At 41.6% G+C, this 26,841-nt stretch overlaps 1 protein-coding gene across 11 annotated transcripts in view; it reads left to right on the forward strand.

Annotated features, from left to right (window-relative positions):
• LOC127030195 (sodium channel protein type 1 subunit alpha) overlaps positions 1-26,841 on the forward strand; it is a 358,700-nt gene that overhangs the window by 275,222 nt on the left and 56,637 nt on the right. For all 11 annotated transcript variants that reach the window (XM_050916258.1, XM_050916249.1, XM_050916251.1 and 8 more), the window contains 7 exons: positions 4,364-4,602; positions 8,886-9,059; positions 9,675-10,031; positions 11,315-11,794; positions 19,609-19,726; positions 24,047-24,201; positions 26,334-26,507. In XM_050916258.1, coding sequence (XP_050772215.1) covers positions 4,364-4,602; positions 8,886-9,059; positions 9,675-10,031; positions 11,315-11,794; positions 19,609-19,726; positions 24,047-24,201; positions 26,334-26,507 — 1,697 coding nt within the window. The remainder of the gene's footprint in view (positions 1-4,363; positions 4,603-8,885; positions 9,060-9,674; positions 10,032-11,314; positions 11,795-19,608; positions 19,727-24,046; positions 24,202-26,333; positions 26,508-26,841) is intronic.

The raw sequence follows: 26,841 nt of genomic DNA on the forward strand, positions 1-26,841 counted from the left end.
AGCAGGGCTTGCTGGTTTGAAACCCTGAGCTGCAGCGCCCCAGCCGAGTATACTTTACGGCCGAGGAGGTCCATTCACCTGGCCTCCCTGGATTTGGGGGCTGGAGCTTCCTGCCCATGACGCTCTTTGTCATTTACTGATTGTACCACCAGGGAACACGGTGTCGGGTGTATATGGAGGTACTCATAGCCTTTAGAGGGGGCCATGTACTTCCTCTCGACGCCCCTCGCCGTAGGGAGGATGGAGGCCAGAGACTGCCAGATGGTATTGGCGTTGGCCTGGATGGTCCTTATGAAGGGTAGGGCGACCCTGGTGGGAGCATCCGATGAGAGGATGGTAACAATCGGATCCTCTATTTCCGAGACCTCCTCGGCTTGTAGGCTCAGATTCTGAGCTACTCGCCTGAGGAGGTCTTGGTGTGCCCTGAGATCCAGCGCGGGGGGGCTACTGGAGGAGGTACCAGCCACCGCTTCATCAGGGGAGGAGGATGAGGAGACCCCTGGCAAGAGAGTGTCTAATGGAGGGTCTCCCTCGGCCCTCGCCTCTGTCTCAGGAGCCAGAGCGGAGTCTTGCTGCTTGGACCCTTCCTCCCCATCCGGGGAGGGAGGGGGGCGAGACAATGAGGCTTCCGGCACCCTGTGCTCCGCCGTCGCAGGCCTAGCAGGAAGCTGTTGGGGCCCCTGGGCTTGATGGTATGCCCAGGGTGTCCAAAACCCCCATTGCTGCGGGCCTTGGTCGTGTTGTGGCGGGTCGTGAAATAGCGCCGCCTGCCGGTCGGTGCCCAGCGCATACCCGCTATCCGTTTGGGAGGAGACCGACGGCTGCCTAGAAGGCCACGGCGGGGCAGACCCTGGTTGGTAAGGGTCTGCGCGGGTCGGCAGGGACGATCTTCTCGGTGCCGGGGATCGGTACCGGGAGTCAAAACGGTGCCGGGACCGGGACCGGGTTCTGTCTCGGTGCCGGGATCTGGACCGGTACCGGCCGCCGCTTCGGTGCCGGGATCGGGACCGGGACCTGCCACCAGCTCGGTGCCGGGAGGTCAACCGGGACCGGGACCTGCCACCAGCTCGGTGCCGGGAGGTCGACCGGTGCGGCGAGTGACGGCGGGACTGGCTCCTGGAGTCACGGTGCCGGTATCGGCGGCTGGAGTCCGACCGCGACCGCCTTGAGGTCGACCGGTGCCGCGAGTGCGACCGGTACCGCCGAGGAGAGCGGTGCCGGGACTGCGAGCGGCGATGAGATCTCGATCTGCCGTGACGTCGGGACCTGGACCGTGAGCGCGAGTCCCGAGACGGTGCCGACATCATGGGCTTGCCTCTAGACGCGACCCGCACCGGAGGTACCAGGGGTGGCAGCTGAGTAGGCTCAGTTAAGGCAATGAGGTCCCGAGCCGAGGCGAAGGTCTCCAGTGTGGATGGGACCCATATCTCAACCCCAGATCTCATGGGGGAGCTTGGCGGCACCGGACTCGACGGACCCGCCGGGCCCGGAGTCGACGGTGCCGGCGGCGCCGCGGCCGATGTTGAGGCCGGGCGCTCCAGTCGGGTCTGCCTGGCCGGAGTAGCAGACTTCGACGGTCTTGGTTCTGTCCCCGGTGCCGGAGAAGGTCGGTGCCGGGGAGTCTTTTCGGTGCCGGTGCGATCCGGTGCCGGCGCCGAGATCACGGCCTGCGAAGCCGCCGGGTCAAGTGCCGCCTCCATAAGGAGAGTCCGGAGTCTTTGATCTCTCTCCTTTTTTGTTCTTGGCTTAAAAGCCTTGCAGATGCGGCACTTGTCCGATCTGTGCGATTCCCCCAGGCACTTCAGGCACGCGTCGTGGGGGTCGCTGGTGGGCATAGGCTTCTTGCAGGCCGCACACTGCTTGAAGCCCGGCGAACCAGGCATGAGCCCGGTGCCGGGTGCCGGGAAGGGCTAAGCCCCCGGCGAACAACTATTTACAACCTATTTACACTTAATTACTACTATCTATACTTAACAATCTAACTAACAACTATAACAATACGAGAGATAACGAGAGATAACAAGGAGAGCTAGGGACGTGGAGGACAGCTATGCCGCGCTCCACAGTTCCAACGACCGACACGGCGGTAAGAAGGAACTGAGGAGCGGGTGGGCCGGCAGGGATATATATTGAGCGCCATGGCGGCGCCACTCCAGGGGGCGACCTGCCGGCCCACTGGAGTTGCTAGGGTAAAAAGTTTCCGACGAACGTGCACGCGCGGCGCGCACACCTAACTGGAATGGATGTGAGCAATCACTCGAAGAAGAACTGTTTTTCTGTATATAAAAGCCAGGGCCAGCATTAGGGGGAAGCAAGCATGGCAATTTCCTGGGGCTCCAAGCCACAAGGGCCGTATGAAGCTAAATAGCCTAGGCCAGGGTTGGCAGCCTATGGGAAGTGTGCCAAAGACGGCACGCAAGCCGATTTTTAATGGTACACTGCTGCCCGCTGGGGTCCCAGCCGTCAGCCCTGCTCAGCCTGCTATGGAACCCAGGCCGGCAGAGGGCTGGGCGGGGCCGGTGGCCAGGACCCCAGCAGGCAGCAGTGTGCCATTAAAAATGCTGCTTGACCCAGCCTGCTCTTCTGTGCCTACTGCTGTCTCTTGTGGGGGCAGGATGCAGAAACTTGGTCCTGCTGGCTGCTTCTGCAAGGCAGCCTCCACCGGCAGCCTAGCTCCCTCTTCCCCCCTGGGGTGCTGGGTTCCTGCCCCTCCTCCTCTCTCTCCCCGCAGTGGAACAGCTGATGGCCCTCGAGAGAGGGGGAGAGGGAGAGGGAGAAGCAGAGCCCAAACGGCAGCTGCAGCGTGCTCGCTGCTCAGGAGAAGAGGCAGGAATGAAGCTTTGGGGAAAGAGGGTGGAATCAGGGCATATCCCCTCTAGCCCCCTGCTGTGAGCTGCTCAGGGCAGGGGGCCGGGAGCATCCCCACGACTCCAGCCCAGCCCCCCTGCCCTGACTCCTGAACCCCCCCAGTCCTCTGCCCTGAGCCCTGCACCCCCCATACCCTCCATGCCCCTACTCTGACCGCTGCACCCCCCTCACACATACCCAGACACCTGCCCTGACCCCTGCACCCTCCACGACCCCAGCCCTGACTCCGGCAACCCCCCACATACCCAGCTTCTCCACACTCCATACCCTGACTCCTGCACCCCCCTCACATGCCCCAAGCTCTCTGCCCTGACTCCCACACCCTCCTCACCCCCCATCCTCCTGCCCTGACTCCTGCACACATACCTAGCCCACCACACCCCATGCCCTGACTCTTGCACCCTCCACATCCCCACCCCCACCTGAGCACCAAATGGAAGCTCCTGCACCCCCCACCACATTCCCACCTGCACCCTTCACACCAAATGGGAGCTGCCCAGGTAAGCACTCCACACCCAAACCTCCTGCCCCAACCCTGAGCCTCCTCTCTCATTCTAGCTCCTGGCCAGACCCTACACCCAACTCCCAGCCTGTTTCTTCACCCCCAGCTCTCCCCGAGCTCAGTGCACTCCCACCCTCAGCTCAGTGCAGAGCGAGAGGAAGAGAATGGGCTAAAATCAGGGAGAAGGTAGGTACCCACTCTGTGTGGGCAGGGCTGGGACCTCAGAGCAGCAACGGGCTGAGCGGGGCCAGGACCCTGACTGGCAGGAGCCAGTGGATGGAACCCCAGACTGGTGGCGAGCTGAGCCCCTTACTGCCAGTCTGGGGTCTCGGTTGCCAGTCCTGCTCAGCCTGCTGCTGGTCTGGTGTTTTGGCTGCTGGCCCCTTGCCAGCTGGGGTCCCAGCTGCAGGCCCTGCTCAGCCCGCTGCCAGCCTAGGTGAATAGAACCCCAGGCCAGCAGCGGGCTGAGGAGGCCGGCGGAGTAAGATCAGCCTTTAAATTTAATTTTAAATGAAGCTTCTTAAACATTTTTAAAACCTTGTTTACTTTACCTACGACAATAGTTTAGTGATATAATATATACACTTGTAGAGAGAGACTTTCTAAAAAACATTAAAATGTATTACTGACACGCGAAAACTTAAATTAAAGTGAATAAATGAAGACTCATAGACTTTAAGGTCAGAACACTTCTGAAAGGTTGCCGATCCCTGGTCTAGGCTTTGGGTTGAGCCCTGACTGGTGGGGTTCAGGGACACAGGCTTCAGCCCTGCATGATGGGGCTTTGGCTTTCTACCCTGGGTCTCAGAGAATCTAACACTGACCCTGCTTGGTGGATTCCTTGTAATCTGCTCATGGCTCTCTCTGGTTGAGAACTGCTGTGCTAAACCATTCTCTGAAAATGTGGCTAGAGGATTTTGAAGAGGTCTTTGACACTGTGTAGTATGGCATGCGGATATTTTACATTTATTTTTTTTACACATTTTTCCTTAGAACTTGAAGAATCAAGACAGAAATGCCCACCATGCTGGTACAAATTTGCAAACATCTTCTTGATCTGGGACTGCAGTCCACATTGGTTAAAAGTAAAACATATTGTCAGTTTAGTTGTGATGGACCCATTTGTCGATCTTGCTATAACTATTTGCATTGTTTTAAATACACTATTTATGGCCATGGAACATTATCCAATGACTGACGAATTCAATAATGTACTTTCTGTTGGAAACCTGGTAAGTCTTTCAGTTTCTCTTGTGACTTTTATATTTTGCTTATTGGTTTGGTTTTGAAGGAGATATATCTGTATTATAGATTTAGGCAGGAATTTCTTCTGTATTTTTTTTTAACTGATTTAGTAGTCCTTTAGTTAGGTCTGTATTTCACTAAATTTTTGGAGCTCCCACCTTCAATCCTTTCTCAAGACATATAGATTAACAGTATAAAGTAATCCTTTGTTTAATACATCACTTGGCAAATCTATTGAATCATCTCAGATTTAATCTATTCAAACCTCTTTGACATGTTTGAATTTCATCTTCTTCATGTCAATATATACAAATATGGTTTTCTGTAGTTTCTTCGGGCACATCTATTGAAAGGTGGTACTTCCAGAAATTATGTCAAAACACACGCAAACAACAATTTTCAGTATGGAAATGTAGTTTCCTAAAATATTGCATCTCAGTAGGTTTTCTGATTGTAAATGACCATGAGATTGGTTAGTAATCTGGCAATGCTATGGTTAGTATATAGAAAATAAATTAAGATAAAGATAAATTAAAAAGTTTGTAAGTTGGTTCTCTGCAGCTCTAAAGCTTTTAAATTAAGAGGTTGGATTATATAAATGTATTTAAATGCTGGAACATAGAGTTCTACTTTGTTTTATTTCAAGAATAGATTTCATGTCATGCGCTTCTTTAATATCATTTATATTTATTGCAATGTGAAGGAAATATATTTTAGAACATGTAAATAGCTGTAAGATTAGATGATGCAGAATTAGCAGGCAGACAAAAAACCTGATTCTCTATACTTCAAATAATATACTATGTATTAAGAACAGGATATTTTATATGACAATCACATGATAAACCATAAAATGGGTTGTTCTAGAATTGTATAGTTTGTTTCCCATCCAAGGAAATATCTCCTAACCTTGGTTGGTGAAAGTATTCTACATCCAGAGGTGAAAGTAAGTGGTATGGTACAGTACGGCGTACCGGCAAGAGCCAGTACGTCATGCCGGACCGCACCAGCTTCCGCGGCAGGGATTTAAAGGGCTCAGAGCTCCCATGGCTGCGGGCAGCCCAGAGCCCTTTGAATCCCACCCGCGGCTCCAGCAGCCAGGCTGGGGCTGGATTTAAAGGGCTCAGCGCTCCCTGCCACTGCGGGCAGCCCAGGGCCCTTTAAATCCCACTCGCGGCTCTGGCAACCAGGCTGGGGCCGGATTTAAAGGGCTAAGAGCTCCCGCGGCTGCAGGGAGCCCAGAGCCCTTTAAATCATGCCTGTGGCTCTGGCAGCTGGGCTGGGGCCGGGATTTAAAGGGCCCAGAGCTCCGCGGCAGCCAGACCGCTGGGGCCTTTAATTTGCCCCTGAGCCCTTGGGACTCCCAGCCACCTCTGCAACCCTGGGTTGATTTAAAAGCCCTGGGGCTCCCAGCCACAGCCGGTGCCCCAAGGCCTTTAAATCTTGAGAGGCACCACCTCTTCCGGTTGAGGCCATGCCTCTTCTGGATGAGGCCACGCCCCCCTCAGGACTCTGGCAGTACCGGTAAATCCTGTAAGTTACTCTCACCTCACTGACATCATATGATTTGATATAGTATATATCAGTGGTCCCCAACGCAGTGCCCGTGGGTGCCATGGCACCCGCCAGGGCATTTATGTGTGCCCACCTAGTGCTCAGCAGGGGAAAGAAGCCACAACCCTGCGGTTGCTGGGAACAGAGAACTCCAGGGCTGCGGGCGCTGGTGCTCTCTGTCCCCAGCAGGCACAGGGCCATGGCTTCTCTCCAGCTTCAAGAAGAGAAGCCGCAGCCCCGCGCCTGCCAGGCACAGAGAACTCCGGGGCTGCAGGCGCCGGTGTTCTCTGTCCCCAGCAGACGCAGGGCCCGCCTAGTGCCCAGCAGGGGAGAGATGCCAGGGCCCCCCGCCTGCTGGGGACAGAGTACTCCGGGGTTGCAGGCTGCGTGCTTCTCTCAGGTTTCTCGCTGCACTGCCCAGAACTGCTGCCTCCCCAAAAAAAACAAATAAAAAAAACGCTCACAGTGCTCCACCTCTGCAGAATGGACTGAATGCTGCCCCGTAGCATGTGCTGACACAGGCACCTGCTTGCTCCGCTGGTGCCTGGAGCCGGCCCTATATGTGAGTATTCTTCCTGCACTGATACTTTTGTTTTCTTGTGCTTTGCAATTTAGTATTTTTTAACATTTTGCTCCAAAATGAATGGTTCAAATAAGAGACAACGTATGTATTATTTCAACCCAGAGTGGGAAGAATATTAAATATGATGTTTTTCGTATTATTTAATGTACAAATACAAAATAAGCCTTGAAAAATTGTTGGCGCCCGCCACACTCTTCTGAACATATGAATGTGCTACTGACCACAAAAAGGTTGGGGGCCACTGGTATATATCATTGCAAAGTGTAAATGTGAAAGGGGGACAATGTTTATGAATTTGCCAAGGTGCCAGTTAGATTTTAAAGCTGAAATCTAACAAACTTGGTTAGTCAATATAGAATGGAATTTTAATAGGATGTCTCTTTTTCCTTGCATCCAAGGAGTGTAAACTTAATTTTTTTTAATGCTGGATTCTTTTCAAGTCAACTTTTAACTTGAACAGTATTTTTCAAATCAAGACACTTGCTTAATTTTAACTAACTAGCAATTTATTAATTACTTAAAACCCCATTAATATACAATCAGTAGTTCACCACTCAAGTGTAGACACACATAATACAGTCTTGTAAGCAATTATCACAGTCTAGAGTTGGGGCTCAGCAGTTATAGCAAGAAACAATGTAAATTACCACGATTTCTTATTACATTTACTTATGATCATCAATTCTCAGTTCTTTAGTGCCTGAGATATGTATCACATTTCCAACTTATCTTTAAGGCACTTTTAAGCATAGGCGCTGACTTTTATTTTTCCATGGGGGTGCTTCATCCCCATTCCACCCAAGGCCCCGCCCTTGCTCCACTCCTTCCTCCGAGGCCCTGCCCTTGCTCCACCTCTTCCCCCTCCTCCTAGATCCATTCTTCCTGCCCAACTTTGCTCCCTCCCCAGAGGCCCCACCCTTGCTCTGCCTTATAAAAAAAAAGTGTCTCACATGATGTGAACCATTTTTTATTGTATTTTCTTCCTAGGTTGGTCCTTTCTGGAATAAATAGAGATGGATAGCTTTTCTAATTGTTGAGGGCCAGAAGGACTCAGTAGTTATTGATCATTCATGACATATCTATTCTCTCTATATACAAAAGCTTAATTGGAAATGAAGTTACTATGTCTAAACTACCTATAATATTAGATGCCATCATAATCCTGTTAACAATCTAATGGGCAGATCTCCACCTGATGTAAATTGTTGATCCTGCTAGATCTTGTGAAATTAGGCTGTATGAGAGCATATCTTTATAGTGTCATTAATATCTCAACAATAGTGTTCTAGGAAGAGTAGCATGTAATTTCTTGGAAAGCATTCTATTGCATAATGTGAAAATAAAATTAGGAGCATTGCTTGTGCTGTGGAAAAAAGAGCTTGGCATTCTAACAGTTAGGGTGACCATATTTTCCTGAAGGGAAAGTGCGACACCACACGGGGCCAGCTGAGGCCTCTCTGCCCCCATGCATGCAGGGCTGACCCAAGACCCCCTGCTGCCCACTCATGCGTGGCCGGCATGAGGCACTCCCCCGAGCCCTGCCTCCCATGCAGAGTTGGCATTGCCGCCTCTCCCTCCCACACATTCCTCCATGTCCTGCTGGGGTCACACCCCATTTTTTTGGCAAAACTAGGCATTTGTCCTGTTTGCTCTTGCCAACTGGTCATCAAGAGCAAACGAGACAAATATCCAGATTTGCCAGTAAAGTCAGGACGGCTGGGAGAGGGTTTAAAAAAGGTACTGTCTCAGCCAAAATGGGATGTATGGTCACCCTAAATAGTTTTAAAATTGTGTTATAAACCAGAAGCTTAAGTAATTTGTTTCCTGTAAAATTAAATCAAATGAAAAGATTCCGTACTTGTTCTGTGATGAAGTTTCTATCGGAAGCTGTGTATAAGATGTCACTATGATCAGTCTTTTTAAAGCAACAAATTTTAAACACTAATAATAAAGTATCAAATAAAATCATTTGACCTTCCTTTGATTATTTTAAGGATTTGAATTTAAGAATTTTTGTGAATAGCCATTCTAAATTATGCTCATTTGAAGATATGTAGCTGGAATGTAAAATCTGCACAAATACTGGTAATATTAAATTTTCCAACTGAATAATAAATTGCCTTTTGATTTTAGGTCTTCACTGGGATCTTTGCAGCAGAAATGTTTCTGAAGATAATTGCCAAGGATCCTTATTATTATTTCCAAGAAGGCTGGAATATTTTTGATAGTTTTATTGTAACACTTAGTTTGGTTGAACTTGGTCTTGCAAATGTGGAAGGTCTATCAGTTCTCCGATCATTCAGATTGGTAAATATATTAATAAAACAAAATATTATTGCAATTTACAGTTATAGGCTTTGTTGCACTAATAATATTTTAATTCAACTTTTGTGTCTTAACAAGATACCTTAAGGTCATTATGACCCTGATCCAAAAATGTGATCCACTTGTATGTATCCCTGGCTGTGCAGTGTCCTGTTGTCTTTAATGGGGACTCTGCAGGAATCCATACTTATGCATTCCAGTGTTAGGAGTGGGGCCTATTTCCAAATTTTTATTGCAAATACTTACTTCAAGTATTCTACAGTGAAGAAACAAATGGACTTACTGAATATCTTTATTGTGCTCCTACTGATATTATCAGAATAAATCTCTTCTTTATGTACACACAGGTAGGTAGGTAGTCTTGAAGTTCTGTGGCATCTGAGGGTAACACTGAACCTTAGATTTTAAGTTGCATGAGGTGTGTCTCTGGGCTTCTACATCCTTGATCCAAGACTATGCTCTTGGGGTACCAAGTTGTAAAAATCTGCAGCATTTTCATCATTGACAGCAATACCTTTTTCACAAATTAATTTGTAAAACACTTTTGTGTCTCCGTTAAAATCAGTGCTAACAATGCCTTTTTATTCTTTTTTTCAGTTACGAGTTTTCAAATTGGCAAAATCTTGGCCAACACTGAATATGCTTATAAAGATTATTGGTAACTCAGTGGGGGCTTTGGGAAATTTGACGTTGGTGCTGGCCATCATTGTCTTCATTTTTGCTGTGGTTGGTATGCAGCTGTTTGGTAAAAACTACAAGGAATGTGTCTGCAAAATTGCAAGTGACTGTGTACTTCCACGCTGGCACATGCAAGACTTCTTCCACTCTTTCTTGATTGTATTCCGAGTGTTGTGTGGAGAATGGATAGAGACTATGTGGGACTGTATGGAGGTTGCAGGCCAAGCTATGTGCCTTACTGTCTTCATGATGGTCATGGTGATTGGAAATCTAGTGGTACGTAATCAAAATGCTTCAAAGATTTATTCTGGAGGAAAAACATGAGAATTCTGGCCCCATCTCAATAAAGCACTTAAGCATATGATTTCAATTGAACTACTCATATGCTTAAAATTAAGCTTAAGTGCTTTGCTGGATTGGAAACAGAATACTCCACACCTCTCAGTATCAAACTCATGATATATAATTATAGAGTGAACTTTAGTCACTCTCTTAAGTTTTGTTTTTACAATTTGCAAATATAGTGTGCTTCAAATAATGTTCAGCCTGTGCATTTTTTATAAACTTATTTATTATGTGTGTCTGGTCACGTAAAACACATGGTATAGTTTCTGTTCTCTGATTGGAGAAGTGAAACTTCTTAAAAAGGATAATGAAGAACAACAAACTTCCTGTCTGAATTTTTGAATAACATTTTTTTTGTGCCAATATTTGTAAACTTTTGGGATTCAAAAGCATTTTCTCAAATACTTGCCAGTTGTCTGACTATTTGTGATTAGTGAATAATATGACTCTATGAATCATAGCAAACCATATTTAGTTCTTTCATTTGTCATAATAATATTTGTGTATCATTTTTTTTTACTATATGATTTGCTCTTCAAATTATCATGAATTATAAAGAATCAGAGGGGTAGCTGTGTTAGTCTAGATCTGTAAAAAGCAACAAAGAGTCCTGTGGCACCTTATAGACCAGGGGTAGGCAACCTATGGCACTCGTGCCGAAGGTGCACGCGAGCTGATTTTCAGCAGCACTCACACTGCCTGGGTCCTGCCCACTGCTCTAGGGGGCTCTACATTTTTATTTAATTTTAAATGAAGCTTCTTCAACATTTTAAAAACCTTATTTACTTTACATACAACAATAGTTTAGTTATATATTATAGACTTATAGAAAGAGACCTTCTAAAAAGGTTAAAATGTATTACTGGCACGCAAAACCTTAAATCAGAGTGAATAAATGAAGACTCGGCACACCACTGCTGAAAGGTTGCCGACCCCTGTTATAGACTAACAGATGTATTGGAGTATAAGCTTTTGTGGGTGAATACCCACTTTGTCACACACCTTTTTCTAATGCAAGTGTTTTAGTGTAAGTTTATTAAAGATATAACACTCCATTCATTGTAAAAACACAGTTCTTGGGTTGTTTGGGTTTGTTTGTTTGTTTGAAACTTTGGTCCTTTAGACACATGCTTCACATAGCTTTAGAAAGTATTCTAGCAAGAAATTATTTCCACTTAGATAAATCTAAGAATTTATTTTCTATCCTGTTCCAGGTTCTGAACCTATTTTTGGCCTTGCTACTGAGCTCATTTAGTGCAGACAACCTTGCTGCCACCGATGATGATAATGAAATGAATAATCTCCAGATTGCTGTAGCAAGAATTGAGAAGGGAATAGATTATGTGAAAAGAAAAGTTCGTGAATTCATCCAAAAATCCTTGGTTAAAAAACAAAAAGCTTTAAATGAAATCAAGCCACTTGAAGAACTAAACAAAAAAGACAGCTGCATTTCTAATCATCTAACAGTGGAAATAAATAAAGACCTTGATTATCTTAAAGATGGCAATGGAACTAGTGGCATAGGCACAGGCAGCAGCGTGGAAAAATATATCATTGATGAAAGTGATTACATGTCGTTCATAAACAACCCAAGCCTCACTGTAACAGTACCGATTGCTGTTGGAGAATCAGATTTTGAAAATTTAAATACAGAAGAGTTTAGCAGTGAGTCGGATCTGGAAGAAAGCAAAGAGGTATTTAAATACTGCTTATATACTTATTTTTTAATATTGTGATAATTTTTCTGTTTTTCTTTCAGCATGAACTAGTGCAGGGATGAACTGGGCCCAAAGAATAGATACATCTTGCATGGAAAATGTTCTTTTTAGCTTTCTGAATGATCAGCTTTTGTAGACCAAGAGTCTAATAAAATGGTGTTTAAGTTCAGGTTATCTGATGTACTACAAAACCATTTAGTTGTTAAAACTGAAAAATAAAGCCAATGGAAGAACACAAGATACCATAAATATTTTTTACAAAGTAGAGAATCGAATACTAGAATTGCAATATAGTCAAACACAACAGCCTGGATTTGCTCAGCCATTTTGACCCAAATGTCATCATTTTTAATAAATAAATAAACAAACTACGATAAGTAAACAAATGAGAAAACACATAGGATTGAATTCTGGCCATACTGATGTCAATGGGAGTTTTGTCATTCATTTCAATGGATCAGGATTTCATCCATAATCTTACAGGAGAGGGTGTCCATAGCCAATCATCTGAACCAGAGATCACAAATTGCTGACCTAAAGAACATGAAGGTATTCCTTAAGTTATCTTAGACAGTCCAGCCCACCAAGATTTTGTTTGTACGATAGTCTTTGAAACTCTATCCCATAAAGCAGTTTAGAGCAGTCCCTGGTACTGCCCCAACAATCTCTACTGGTGACAATATTGTCACCATTTCACAGTTAATACTTGAGGTATTAATAACCATCTACCATTTTTGTTAAACAATTGTAAAAGATGGAACAATTTAAATAGTGGCCAAATTTAAGTAAAACTATTCCTCCCAGCATCACACATGCCTCTGCACAATGTACCTAGATGCAATATAAGAGGTCGCAGGAGGAGCATTTCCTTACTGAACCCACAGATATTTGATTTATGGCTAAAGCATGAGATCTGATACCTTTCTCATTAGTTTATCTTCTTAGCTAACTTGAAAGCAAGCAGACTGTCATAAGTGAAAATGAACAACCTTGAAAGGCTATGGAATGACATTCAAACTACTTTTGATCTGTGAAACTGATAAATCCTGGATTTGTACAACAGTATAACACAAAAAGAAGAATTGTGAAAACTATATAAAGTACAGTAAATAATGCAAAGTTCAACAAGCAACTGGAGTCTTTGTCTTTTATAGTTCTCTATATAATCCTTTCTGATAGTAACAACATGAATGAGACAGAACATCAGGAGTGTGTTGGCTCCTTGCTTCCTGCTTCCTCATCTCAGCGAAGAGATACATACACTCTGACACCAGAGGGCTTTTAAGCTAAGGTCCCAATCCAGTAAACAGTTATGTATGTGCTTTCCTTTATTACCCTGATTAGCTCAGTTGATTTCAATGGGATTATTCTCTGTTATAAAATTAAGCAAGTGCATATGGGTTTACAGGATCAGGGCATAAGGCCTGTTTCTGCAAACATGGTAGTAAACACTAGACTTGGTAGTAACTGTTTGCACGATCTATCCCAGAAAAGGAAAATAAATTACATTTTCTATAGGTATCATCTGTGCAGGATTCTCACTCCTGGATCTTGTGCCTCCGGTAAAAGTCATTCAGGAAACTTCTCCAACTTAAAGATTATGGCCCTCTGAGGCACTGTAGGCCAGTTTGAGGGTTTTGCTAATGGAACGCTGATGTCCCAGCACACAAGTTTTTCCTGGTGTGTTGGTGCCTCAAAGACACATTCTTCCAACCAATGACCTCTGGTTGCTTTGCACTGTAAGATGAGCAGAGATGCCTTCAGGAATTCAGTGCCTTAACAACTCAGGGCATTTCCAGGTATTTCAGCAGCATCTCCTTGAATGCATGGCCGCACATTCCAGGATTCTCTAGTCTCTTTTTTGGCAAGTCTCTCAGAGCAGTTCATGTTTGCTGACACAGTTCAACACAATTGCATTAACTTTCCTCTTATACAAGATGAAAGGAAGCTACCTCCCAGGATGTGCTGCTGAGGGATGTGTATGATGCAGGAATAATATTGAATTGTGGTGCTAAATTTTCCCTTCTTGAGAACTGACATAGGGAGGCAACAGGGCACAGAACTTTGCCTCATCATGTATGAAGGGGCTTCCCTCCTTGCCAGCATGACTGAATGATACTTTTGCATCCACTTTCTTTCCCCTCTCAGGTATGTGAGCTCTAGGGCGGATCCAGAATTTTCTGGATATCAAATTTTTCTTTCTGTGCCACCCTTCAATTAAAAAGCGACAAAGAGTCCTGTGGCACCTTATAGACTAACAGAAGTATTGGCGCATAAGCTTTCGTGGGTGAATACCCACTTCGTCAGATGTATTCACCCACGAAAGCTTATGCTCCAATACTTCTGTTAGTCTATAAGCTGCCACAGGACTCTTTGTCGCTTTTTACAGATCCAGACTAACACGGCTACCTCTCTGATACCTGCAATTAAAGTTACCTTTATCTCTATACTCCTGTAGCTAAAAGTGGTGGTCTATGCCTTATCAGTGGTTTCTGGCCTTTAGAGTAGCTCAAATATTGGAAATCCCCTAGAACTATGCAGGGGATCAGTGAGATTAATGTCATGTTCCTTCTTGGTTTTGCAAATCTCGGTTTCTTTGTTTTAGGCAGAAGAATTTAAACTGTGCCTTAGCCAGTAGGTTCAATAGACAGAGGCAGATACAGTTTCAGCCTCCTTCCAGCCAGGGGCACATGTTCTACTGCTGAGCAGACAGGAGGCAGCAGCTGTGACTCCTCCTGCCTCCATCCCTCGATCCTTTCCCTTCCCCGTACCAACTCTGAGGGTCTGCACAGCAGGAAGGGTGTGGGACCAGGAAGGAGCAACACCATTTTTTCCTTCTCTTTTGTGGCAAGCAGACAGCTATAAGAGGGAGTCGCACACAAAAGGGAAGACCATGTTTGATGGAGACAGGCACAAGATAAATGTCTGTGTGGAGGAAGGATATCTATGTGGGGGACTGGTGCCACTTAGAGAAAAGCATGGGGAGTGACAGCCATGGGAAGGACAGGTATGGGTAGGGGGGATGGGGCTGGCTATGAAGAGATAAAGCTAGGGGAGTACAACTGAGGAAAGTAGGACCTAGGTGAGGAGGAGACAGGAGGAGCCTGGGGGAAGGTGGAGATACTGGGGATTGAGGAGGAACTTTGGAGGGATAAAAAGGTAAGATTTGGGAGAGAGACAATGGGAAAGTGTGAGACAAGGAATCTCTAGAATGGAAAATTAGTGGGATCTTTGGGTGGACATCAAGGGAAAAGGTTAATTATTCGGGTGGGTGAACAGAGACAGAAGAGGAAGATTGGTACATGACAGGAAGGGAATTCTTTGGGAGGCAAGAGTAGAAATGACAATTTGGCTTCCAAGATGGGGGAAGAAAGCAAGGAGAAACCTGGAAATGTATTACTTTTCCTATAAAGAAGGCCTATACTGCTACTCACTAGAATTAAGCTAAGGACTGTTCATATATCTTTTCCCCCCATCTTTGGCTAAAGCAAGCTGTCCTTTGCACTCTTTATAGTTTAACTTGACAGAATTCTTTTTTTTTTTTTTTTAGAATTTTCAGTCAATAATACCAATATTTATTTTTAAGCATTTTTTCAATTTTTATTAATTTAAATTTTCATAGTTGCAGGAAATTATGGGGAGGTCAAACAATAACAATTATTTAATAACAGCAGATTTGAGATGCAGAGGTAAAGATTTATAAACCATTCAAACACAAATCATCATCACTTGTCAAAATATATAAAGTAAATATCCTCAAATCAACAAATCAGACCTGTTTTTACTATTCATTCGCTAGTCCATTTGTAACAAGCCTATTCAAAAGTTTAAATCGCTGAGTGTTGACTCTAAGTTCAAGCAGCATTTTATAAAAAGGAGGACGACAACCCAGGGAATTATAAACCAGTTAGTCTAATTTCAATACCTGGAAAGATACCGGAGCAAATTATTAAATGATCAATTTGTAAGCACCTGTAGGACAATAGGGTTACAAGGAATAGTCAGCATGGATTTGTCAAGAACAAATCCATGCCAAACCAACCTGATTTTCTTTTTTGATAGGATTACTGACCTAATGGATAGGGAGGAAGCAGTAGACATGATAAACCTTGGTTTTAATAAGGCTTTTGACACAGTTACACATGACATTCTCATAAGCAAACTAGGGAAACATGGTCTAGATGAATTTACTATAAGGTGGGCGCACAACTGATTGGAAGACTGTACTGAAAGAGTAGTTATTAATGGTTTGCTGTCAAATTGGGAGAGCATATCTAGTGATGTCCTGCAGGGCTCAGTCCTGGGTCTAGTAATATTCAATATCTTCATTAATGATTTGGACAATGGAGGAGAGAGATGCTTATAAAATTTGCAGATAACACCAAGCTGGGATGGGTTGCAAGCCCTTTTGAATTTAACCTGCCTTCCAAAGGACCTTGACAAATTGGAGAATTGGTCTGAAATTCAATAAAGACAAGTGAAAAGTACTTCAGTTAGGAAGGAAAAGTTAAATGCACAACTACAAAATGAGGTATAATTGTCTAGGTGATAGTACTGCTGAAAAGGATCTGGGAGTTATAGTGGACCAAAAACTGCATATGAGTCATCAGTGTGATGCAGCTGCAAAAAAGGCTAATATGATTCTCGATGTATTAACAAAAGTGTTATATGTAAGACACAGCAGTTAATTGCCCTGCTTTTACTCAACAGTGGTGAAGTCCCAGCTTGGAATACTGTGTCCAATTCTGGGCACCATAATTTAGAAAGATTGTGGACAAATTGGAAAGAGTCCAGAGGAGAGCAACAAAAATAATAAAAGGTTTAGAAAAACTGATGTATGAGGAAAGTCTCAAAAAGCTGGGCATGTTCAGTCTTGAGAAGAGAAGACTGAAGGGGGACCTGATAAGTTTTTCAATATGGTAAAGGCTGTTATAAAGAGGTCACGGATCAATTTTTCTCCATGTTCACTGAAGGTAGGACAAGAAGCAATGGGATTAATCTGTAGCCAGGGAGGTTTACGTTAGATATTAAGAAAAACTTTCTAATGATAAGGGTAGTTAAGCTCTGGAATAGGCTTTCAAGTTAAATCGTGGAATCCCCTTCACTGGAAGCTTTTAAAAACAAGTTGGACAAACACCTGTCAGTGATGATCTAGGTTTACTTGCTCCTGCCACAGTGGAGGGGGCTGGACTTGATGACTTACCAAGGTGCCTTCCAGCCCTAAATTTCTATGAGTCTATGATTTTTTCTTTCTTTGCCTATTTGTAATTTTTGGTTATTTATCAATGGAAATATTTTTCCATTGATTTGTGTGTGTACAGTGAAATCAATGTTTACTGACATTTGCCAATACAAATCTAATCCTTCCAAGACTATTTATAATGCTAGGAAGTGACGGTAACTAGAAACTGACTACATAAAAAAGTAAAATTGATTAGTCTTTTTTCATAGACCAAGCTAGAGATGAGCTTCAACCGTTGCTCATATTGAATTGTATTTTACTAGGCAGGTAGTCCCATATAGTGAAGAACAATAAAGAAGTTTCAGTCTCTTTAATTAGGTGTTTTCTACTTTTATGAATGCAAAATAAAATTTAGAAAAAAGTTTTAAAAATTAAGAGCATTGCAAATGCCTCTATCAGCTGCAAATGTCAACAGAATACAGAAATAGATCAATAATGCTGCCCTCAAACATTTTTCTTCACCAGTAGTTGGAAGTATAGCAACAGATGTCACATCTCTTCTATTGAAATGAGCATTTAATATATAAAAGCTTAGGCCACGATCCTTTAAAGATTTATACACATATTTAACTTCATGCCCTGTGAGTCTTTCCATTGAAGTCAATAGGACTACTCACACCATGTCAGATTAGAAGGTTAGGCATGTGTCTAAGTCTTCATCATTACTTTTTTCAGTTTCAGAATGTTGCTATTTCATTTATAGCATTAACCTATCATACACAGCATGCGGTTTTATTACATTGTTTTGTCTTAAAATAGCATGTTAGTTCCTCCTCCATAATAGCTAAACTTTCACAATTATCATCAAACAAAACTTGGAGTTTTACATATCTCAGAAGATTGGGTTAGACTACTGAGTTCCCCTAGCAGGTGAAACATGACAGGATTGTTTGTCAACTAAAATGCTATCATAATATTGTATTCTTCATCCAAGTCTGGTCTATGCTTGTAGATGTCAGAATTTGTATCATGACTTTCAGTTCATTTTATGTTTTCATTAAAAGTTGCTTCTCTTGTCTGAGAATTTACTCCTGTTAATTGCAACTACTTTATGACAGAATGAGGCATACTACATATTTCTCATTAACTGTTTTCTCTTTTCCATCTTAATTTTCTACAATAAGCATCTATTATATCCAGAATTCAATGTATTCCACAATGCTGCAGCTGCGGATATTGCTCCAGAATCTCAGCTTTTTCTTTTTTTCAAGGCTTCAAGCCCTTATGATTTCAGAGATAATACCGAAAAGCTTGATTTTCAAAGAGTAGCTGCTTACCACTTTGTGAAAATCCAGTCCTTTATAGTGTCCCAAAATGGGTACCCAAATATTAAAATTTCAGCTGACCTGACTTCAACAAAGTCATACAAGATGTCCGTGGCAAAACTCCTCAGTACTTCTTGACTTTCAACCTGTGCTTGGTCCTCAAGTTTACAAACATAAGCAAGCTTTGGGTTCATTGTTCTGTGAAACATAAAACCAGTTGGTTACAAACCTTTTGCATAGTGCTGTTATACAAATACTTCTTATATGCCCTGCACTGGTTAGCAGTACAGCAACATACACACCAGAGTGTGTGTGTGCATGTATGTGTACCATTAATTTCCTTAAGTAAGTCTTGATGATGCCTATTGGAAATAATTTCCCTAAAAAGTTTACTAAGGTTTACCACAACTTAGCTACCCACAACTATTCCTTTATTAGTTAAAGGCCACTTGATATTGATTACATCCAAAATACAAGCATATACACACTTATATTTTATATTCTAGACCAAATACAGTTATAAGCATTGGCCAAATACAACAAAATCAGGCTCAGGAGATACCTTCACATTATGGTGTGACTCCAGAAGGGTAAGGAACAGCTCTGACAAAGAAACTCCAAAAACCTTCCCCTTTATCCACTATAATAAACAAGTGATGTCATGGCAGGTTATCAGACCTTAGCTAAAGCCAGATGAGGCAGTTTAGAGCTAAACCCAGTTCTCTGCCCCAGTTAAAACAAGCAGTCCTAACTAACTACTGGACTAAGCATTTCTTTATCATAAATTAAACAAATCTATCTAACCAATTATTTACTGTGCCTGGACCCCATTAAACCATGTTTTCTTTATTTGTATTACTTCAACCCAAAGCTTAAAGAAAATAATGCTGGTATTTGAAGGGACACTACAAATTTAATACAAACAACCCTTCTTTCTCATGATCTCCTTCTTTTTGATCACTCATGCTAACAACCAAGCTCAATTTAAAACCATAGTTCACTCAGGCCCGGGAATATAGGCCTACATTTCTATAATGCTTTCCAGAAACAATAATAATTAATAAAATGCCTGGTTTAACTTTGTATTAAAAGGACACATAGAGTACTGAAGTGTCACCTAAAATGAGCACAAATGTATCAATTACTTATCTAAATTGAGCACTAAAACATTCAAAAATGTAAAAGAGTAGACACGTACTATTAATTTTTGCTATGTCTGTGAGCATTAATATTTACCTTAAATACACTGATTAAATCTTTGGGGGGGGGGGGTTACTTAACAGAAGCTAAATTTGTCCAGCTCATCTGAAGGTAGCACAGTTGATATTGGACATCCTGAAGAAGAGCAACATGAAGCTGAACCCGAAGAAGCTGCTGAGCCAGAGGCCTGTTTTACAGAAAGTGAGTGAAGCAAAATATAATCTGTACTGTTAAAAATATAAAGTAAAATGAAATATTTACTTACACTGTCTAATAATATTTATGGCTTGAAATATTTGCTATTTTGTCAAACTTTAATACTAAATAATCGTGAATTTTAGCAATGGTATGTTCAGTACATAATATACACTGAAGATAATACTGCTGATGTGGCTTTATAATGATTTTCAGTTAACAAAGAATTGAGGAAAATTATATTATATAAGCAAATTGCCATTATTCCCAAAAACAGAAGAAATCTGTTTATTTTTCTGAGGGTTCTGAATTAGCTCCAACTAGTGTAGTATTTAAAAATTGAAAACTGTCACTGGTAAATTAAAAACTTCACAAAACTCCATCTTGGTTTAAATGCTGGCTAAGCCTTTATTTAAACAAATTGTCAAAGGGAGAAGAAAATCTCTTCACCTGCTACCTGGCAGAAAAAACAGTCCAGTGTGGTCCCCCATTCCACTCATTGGCCGTTCATGCTCAACTCCACTGGACACTTTATAGGCCTTGAAGTAAATAGTGCTATAAACTGGGTGCAGCCTTGTTAAGGGCAGAGTCAAAACCTTTGTTCAAACTGATGTGTGAAACACAGTCTTCATTTAAGATAATTGTAAGAGACAGTTAAGGGGACGCATCTAAAACAAGGCCTAAGAGACTCTGCCCAGAAGCTAGCACCATATGGGTGGAGGATTCTGCTGAGTATTGTGATTAGGGATGCAGAGGGGGCAGGGAGATCAAGATGTGAGAGAACGCACACAACCTGAGAACAGACAAGAAAAGACAGAGGAAGAGACAAAAATCAAGAAAGCCAAGAAATAGCCTGCAAGACTAGAGAGAGCGAGCGCTTTTTGGATCTCTTGGCTAACAAGCTATAAACTAAGAAACTACTCCTTTTGTTATTGGTTCCTTCCATATTCAGAGAAAAAAAGACTTCGTATGTTCCTTGTAAATAAACAAGATTGCATCAGAAAGAATACCAGACACTATTTCTGCTTCCAACTGGAACATCCCCCAGGTTCTGAAATTTGACAATCCACTCAAGTCAAAAAGAGGCCACAATTGGATATAGACCCTTAAATACAAATTCACCATTAAACTCATTCCTTGTGAGAAAACTGGATCCCAGGCAAGAGGTACCATCAGTTTATGCGTAGTGATAAGCTTCTCTCTTCAATCTGACTTCACCAGAATTCCTTTACTTCTTGGCACTCTGCTCCAATTTAGAGTAAGCTTCTAGGCTAAAATGCATCATAACTGCAAAGAACTCTTGTCAAAGGTGGAAAATTAGTGGCTAGCTCATATCTCAGGGACTACAGATGTTACATCACTGACAGGACACAATACCTTAAGTTGTTATTGGCGCTGAGTAGAGGACAACCATTCCTGCACCAGCTCACCACAGACTGGTCCATCATGGAGGGGAACTCTGATACTTCCTGAGGAATCCTATGTTTTGTGTGACCTCAAAGTTGCTAAAAGGTTTTGGATCACCAGATGAGTGAAGATTAATGGAATCCATTTAGTGCTTTCTGTTTCAGCCCATTGTGTGATTACTGGGTAAAAATCAACACTCACATAAGGGGATGCAACTCCGTTGCAGTCAGTTGAGTTGTACCTATCCGTGTCATCATTTGGCCCATTTTAGTTTTAAAAGCTGACAGTTGTAAAATTTCGAGGCCAGAAAGATTAATGAATAAGAGGAGAAAATCTGGAAACTCAGTGGGAGTTGCATGTGCTCATCAGCACTGAGAATAAGGCCTTACCTGTCTAAAGTTGGGTACCCATAATACAGATATCACTTTTGAAAATCTAAGACTAAATTACTTATACAAGATCACATAGAAAATCAGTGGCAGTGTTTAGACTAGACCTTCTACCCTTATTTTTGATTTTCACTCCTGTGGTTTAACCACAAAAAATATTCACTCCCACCTTTAAATAAAACCATCTATGCTAATCTTCATCAAAATTTGTAAAATTAAGATAATTTTCTAGATGGTACAGTTATATTTCATAGATACACATAACCTGAGACATTTTATATTTGATGATTACATTTGATCTTATGAGCTCTTCTATAATAAAGGATAATGCTTACAAAGGTTTTTCAGTTGCTGTTCATTGTAGCTTTGACAAGAAGTAGCTAGTCATGCAAAATGCCTGCAGAGCAATCCATTTTCTTTTTTTCCGCTTTAAGTTTAAGATTCCTTTCAGATGAAGTGATGTACAAGAGAAAAAAACAAAAAAAGATGTTATCACAGTAGGTTACAAGAGATTAACTGCACCGTAAAAGGATTTTTTTCACAACTGATGAATGTTTTCCCTGTAAAACATACTTTTCTAAGAACATAAACAGAACTATAAGGATTGTGAACACATTTTAAACACTTTATTCAACTTTTAAAATGTGTGAGTGAGTTTAATGCTTGTGAAAATGAGAGACTAACAGGGTCTACTTAACCCAGGACAAATAGTTGATGTGCAAGATTTAGTGACATAGCTCTTACTCTCTACTTCATTCCTAACTTGTAATTCCCTGCTTATACCAGTCAATGACCTCTCTTTGGAAGAGAGGTAGTGGTACGGCCAAATTGAAAGGCAACTTTGTGACATATACAAATAGGGTGAAACTGCAAATATAATTAATTTGTTGAATAAATAACTGTGCAGATATTGCTGGAAGTTTGTAGGTTTTTATTTTTCTAGCAACTTGATGATTTTATGGTTATTTGGCCAAATTAGGGGCCCAACCTTCTACCCTTATGCACACTGTAATAGTACCTTATTGGAATCTGTAACATTGATTTCAGTGAAACTTCTCATGTAGTAAGGTATCTCTTAGCATGATTAAGGTGGCAGAATCTGGCCCTAACTTGGTAATCTTGAATCATATTGCACATGTATGGAATTAATGATGCATTTCTGAATTCTGTTTATTAATTTTAGTCAAGAGTTTTTTTTAAAGTTATGGCAAAGAGGAGATAAACCTCCATCCTCCCTACACTCCATTTCAGGGAGTAGGAATTTTTGATTTGGCTCATTTGCAATAAACACCACAAGTATACAGTTATTATCTGATTTAAGAACTTTTCATGGATTTTTAAAAAAGAAATTCAGTTCCTGAATTCAGTATTTAAATGTGGTGGGTTTGTACAGGATTTTACCATCAATAGACTTCTTTCAAATCTTTTCTTACAAACTGCAGAAACCGTAGTCTTGATTTGGAGACCAGAGGATGAAAGTTGTTATGGCCTTTATTCAGGAAAGTTGTCATTTCCTTCTTTACAGAATCTCTAAAATCAATCTTTTTTCTTCTTTTCATCAGCACCACTAAAATCCTTGTCTATTCCCTGCTAATTTCTTACCTCAACTACTGCAGACTTTTCTTTGGCCTCTTATGTCCTAGCTAGTCTTACTAGATTGTGCTCAAAATACATTCTGTTCCACCTCTCTGACTATCCTCTTCCACTACTTTTACTGCTTTCTCTCTGTTTTTTTTTCCAGTTCAGACTTGTCATCTTCAAGACACTGAATAAATCTGTTCTTGCCTACATCTTTGCTTTAATTTCCTCCTAATCCTCCTCCTACTATGTAAAGATCTCTTAAGGCAACATATGAAAGAACCATTTTTATCTTTCTTCCACTTTCATCACTGTAACTTCTTCCATGCCATCTCATATAGCTGGAACTCCTCTGCTTCTTCTTGTAAGCTGCTCATCGTCCCTGTCTTCTTTCAGTCCTTCCTTAAAATGAACTTCCTCCAGTACCTTATCAGAATTAGCTCCCCAGACCACGTTGTGAGCTTTTCAGGGCATGGATCGTGTCTTACATTTATCCCTAATCCTCACTAGGACATCTGGGTGCTACCGAATGTAAAAATGTATTACAATAACTTATGTCCACACATAAGTGCATTAAAAAATATAAACCTGCTTGAAATTTGACTGTATATTTGTACTAACTGTATTTAATTTGGCTTCTAAATTATTTCTGGGAGGGACCATGTCTTCATTTGTTTGTATAGTACTGAGCACAGTCAGCTCTCAGCAAGCTAGGAATACTTTCCCATTCTTTCATTTGATTTTAAATACCAATTGTCTTATTAACTGCATTTGATTTTACTGCTTGAAAAATAGGCTTTGAATGTGTATTTATCAGAGTTTAGATTTTCTTATAGCCATAAAGTACATGGAAATATAATGGCTGCACCACTAGTCAAATAAATAATCAGACATTATCTCCTTAAGCATCACTTCTCTATTTTGCCTTCTCAAAATGTATGTTGCTTTTCAGGCTGTGTACGAAGGTTTAAGTGCTGTCAAGTCAGCCTAGAAGAGGGGAGAGGAAAACAATGGTGGAATCTTAGGAAAACCTGCTTCAAGATAGTTGAACACAACTGGTTTGAGACTTTCATTGTCTTTATGATTCTCCTTAGTAGTGGTGCTCTGGTGAGTGAAACCTGAAATAAGTGTAATGTTTCTGTGGGAAAATACTTTAAAATGTGGTTTATCAAACACAGTTTTTAGCATATTTTCCCCTGCAGATAAAAAAACAAGTGTGTTATCTTTAAACAGTGAGAGCCAAATGATGGTCACTCTAGTGTTAATGCTTTGAATGTGAAAAGGGAGCAAAAGGAATCCTCTTTCCACAGAATAGCCACATAGGCACAGTCATCATTCAGTGTTTGGACTAGGGAATTCAAGGAGGTATTACTGAGACAGGTGGGCTGGCCGACCATCGGGTTGCAATATATGGAAAAAGAGAAACATAATCAATGTATGATTTATTTGGGCTTGTTTCACCCCCAGTTTGTATCAGCATCTACCAGTGTAACTCAGGGGTGTTTGTTGCAGAAAATCTGCCTCCAGGTGGTACAAAGTGAGTGCAACTCCCTGCTCTTCTTGGACAATCCAATCTAGCCTGTACAGTCTAAGCATCCCCCTTACTTCTACCATACACACACATCTTAATACTGTGATGATATCAGTCAATGTGGATCTTTTCTAATTACTGCCTTCTAAGAACAAGAATTCTCATGAGTGCTTTTTTCTCCAAAGGAATCATAGACTCCCACTCATGTAGACTGAATAGCCACAGGAATGTCTCTAAAAATACAAACTACCAAACACCTTGTGGAAACTTACCAAATAAGTGAGAACAAAATAAAGAGAAAATGTCATTAATATAAAATAGTAACAATAAATGAAGCACGCCGCAAAAATGCCATAAAAATATCCTGAATGCTCCTCATAAGTAAGGAGGAGCAGAAAAGCTGAATTTCTGTAAAACCAAACCTCAATCCATATTCACTTGAGGAGTCTAAGCAGTCATGCTTTGCAATGTATTTGGCCAGTCATTTAGATACAGTTCTCTAAAGCATGTTATTTGTTATGTTGGTTTCAAATAAAACAAAATCCAAGGTTTTTGTCTGGCATGAACTAAAAGCCTATAAATACCATCCAGCTTTTGTTTTATTTAATACCAATATAGCAATTAATAAACAATTTTATACTGAACATGATATAAAAAAGTGGTATTTTTGCCTCTGGGACTTGATTAAAAGCACACTGAAGTCAATAGGCTCCTATTTACTTCAGTGAGTTTTGGATCAGTATCTTAATGAATGGAGAAAGGAGGTCACTGGGAAGAACTTGAAAGAGAAGGACATGTTGGCAGGATGACTGGCTAAGATAAATTTCCATCACCATGTTTGGAAAAAATTCACATAATTTCACATAATACTGTCACCTTATGCTTGTGAAACTTACTGAAGTATGAATCACTCACAAACCACCTAAGTTATTTATTTTCAGAAGATGATCCGGTGAGTAGGGTGCCAGTCAGAGACTTAGGAGATCTGGGTTGAATTTCTTGCTCTGCCATAACTTTCTTTGTGACTGTGGCCAAGTCACTTAAAGTATGTCTACATAGCAACTAGACACCTGTGGCTGATCCGTGCAAGTTGACTCAGGCTTGCAGGGCTCAGGCTGTGGGGCTGTTTTATTGCTACGTAGACTTCCAGACTCAGGCTGGAGTCCGAGCTCTGGGACTTCTACCTTGCAGGATACTAGAGTCCAAGCTTGCCTAACACCCATGAGCGTTAGGTGCTCATAGTGCTTTTGAAAACCCACTACATGCTAAATATCTTAAAAAATCTAGCCCATAGTCTTTTTGTGTCTACATTTCCCTATCTGGAAAATGGAGATAATAGATAATAATATTTCCCTACCTCATAGGGGTATTGTGGAGATAAATTCATTAATGATCGTGAGGCAATCAAACACTATAGTAATCAGGCCCATATAAATACCATAGTTAAATCAATCAACAGATAAAAATAAAACCTAATAGGCTGCATTCTGTATGATTTACTTATGGACAAATACAGTTCCACAGTTCCTCAGTACACAACCCTGTTTTTCATCTGAGAAAGAAAAGTAGGAGAAAGCTCAGGCCCCTCGACTTTGTTTTTAGGGAGAGAATATTTCAGGGTTTTTTTTATTTTCTTTATCTTTGCAACCTAAACTACACACTATAATATTACTGAACACTAAACACATTTGAATATTTTTGTTTTTAGGCTTTTGAAGACATATATGTAGAGCAGCGCAAGACTATCAAGACCATGCTGGAATATGCTGACAAGGTTTTCACTTACATCTTCATTCTGGAAATGCTGCTCAAGTGGGTGGCATATGGCTATCAAACATACTTCACTAATGCTTGGTGCTGGCTGGACTTCCTAATTGTTGATGTATGTGATATATTTTCTAAGTATTCTTTTATATTTCTTTTACTGTCTCCTTTTTATAGAACTCATTAACATAATATTTATACTCTTGATATTAGCCATGCCAAAATAATTTATATTTAATAAGCAAAGTACTGTAGGCAAAAATTCTTTAAAAGTCATGTAGGAACTCAAAATTTGACCAGAATCCTGTAGTTCTTCAAATGCTCTCCAGATATATTCCACTGCTAGTGCATGTATGTTCCATGTGACCCAGATCGGAATCAGCTGGCCAGTAAAGTCAGTTGGGACTGTGCATGCGCCCCAAGGGCTGGTCTACTCTACCGCTTAAGTCGAT

Source organism: Gopherus flavomarginatus, chromosome 10 (assembly GCF_025201925.1).
Source record: "Gopherus flavomarginatus isolate rGopFla2 chromosome 10, rGopFla2.mat.asm, whole genome shotgun sequence".
NCBI lineage: Eukaryota > Metazoa > Chordata > Testudines > Testudinidae > Gopherus > Gopherus flavomarginatus.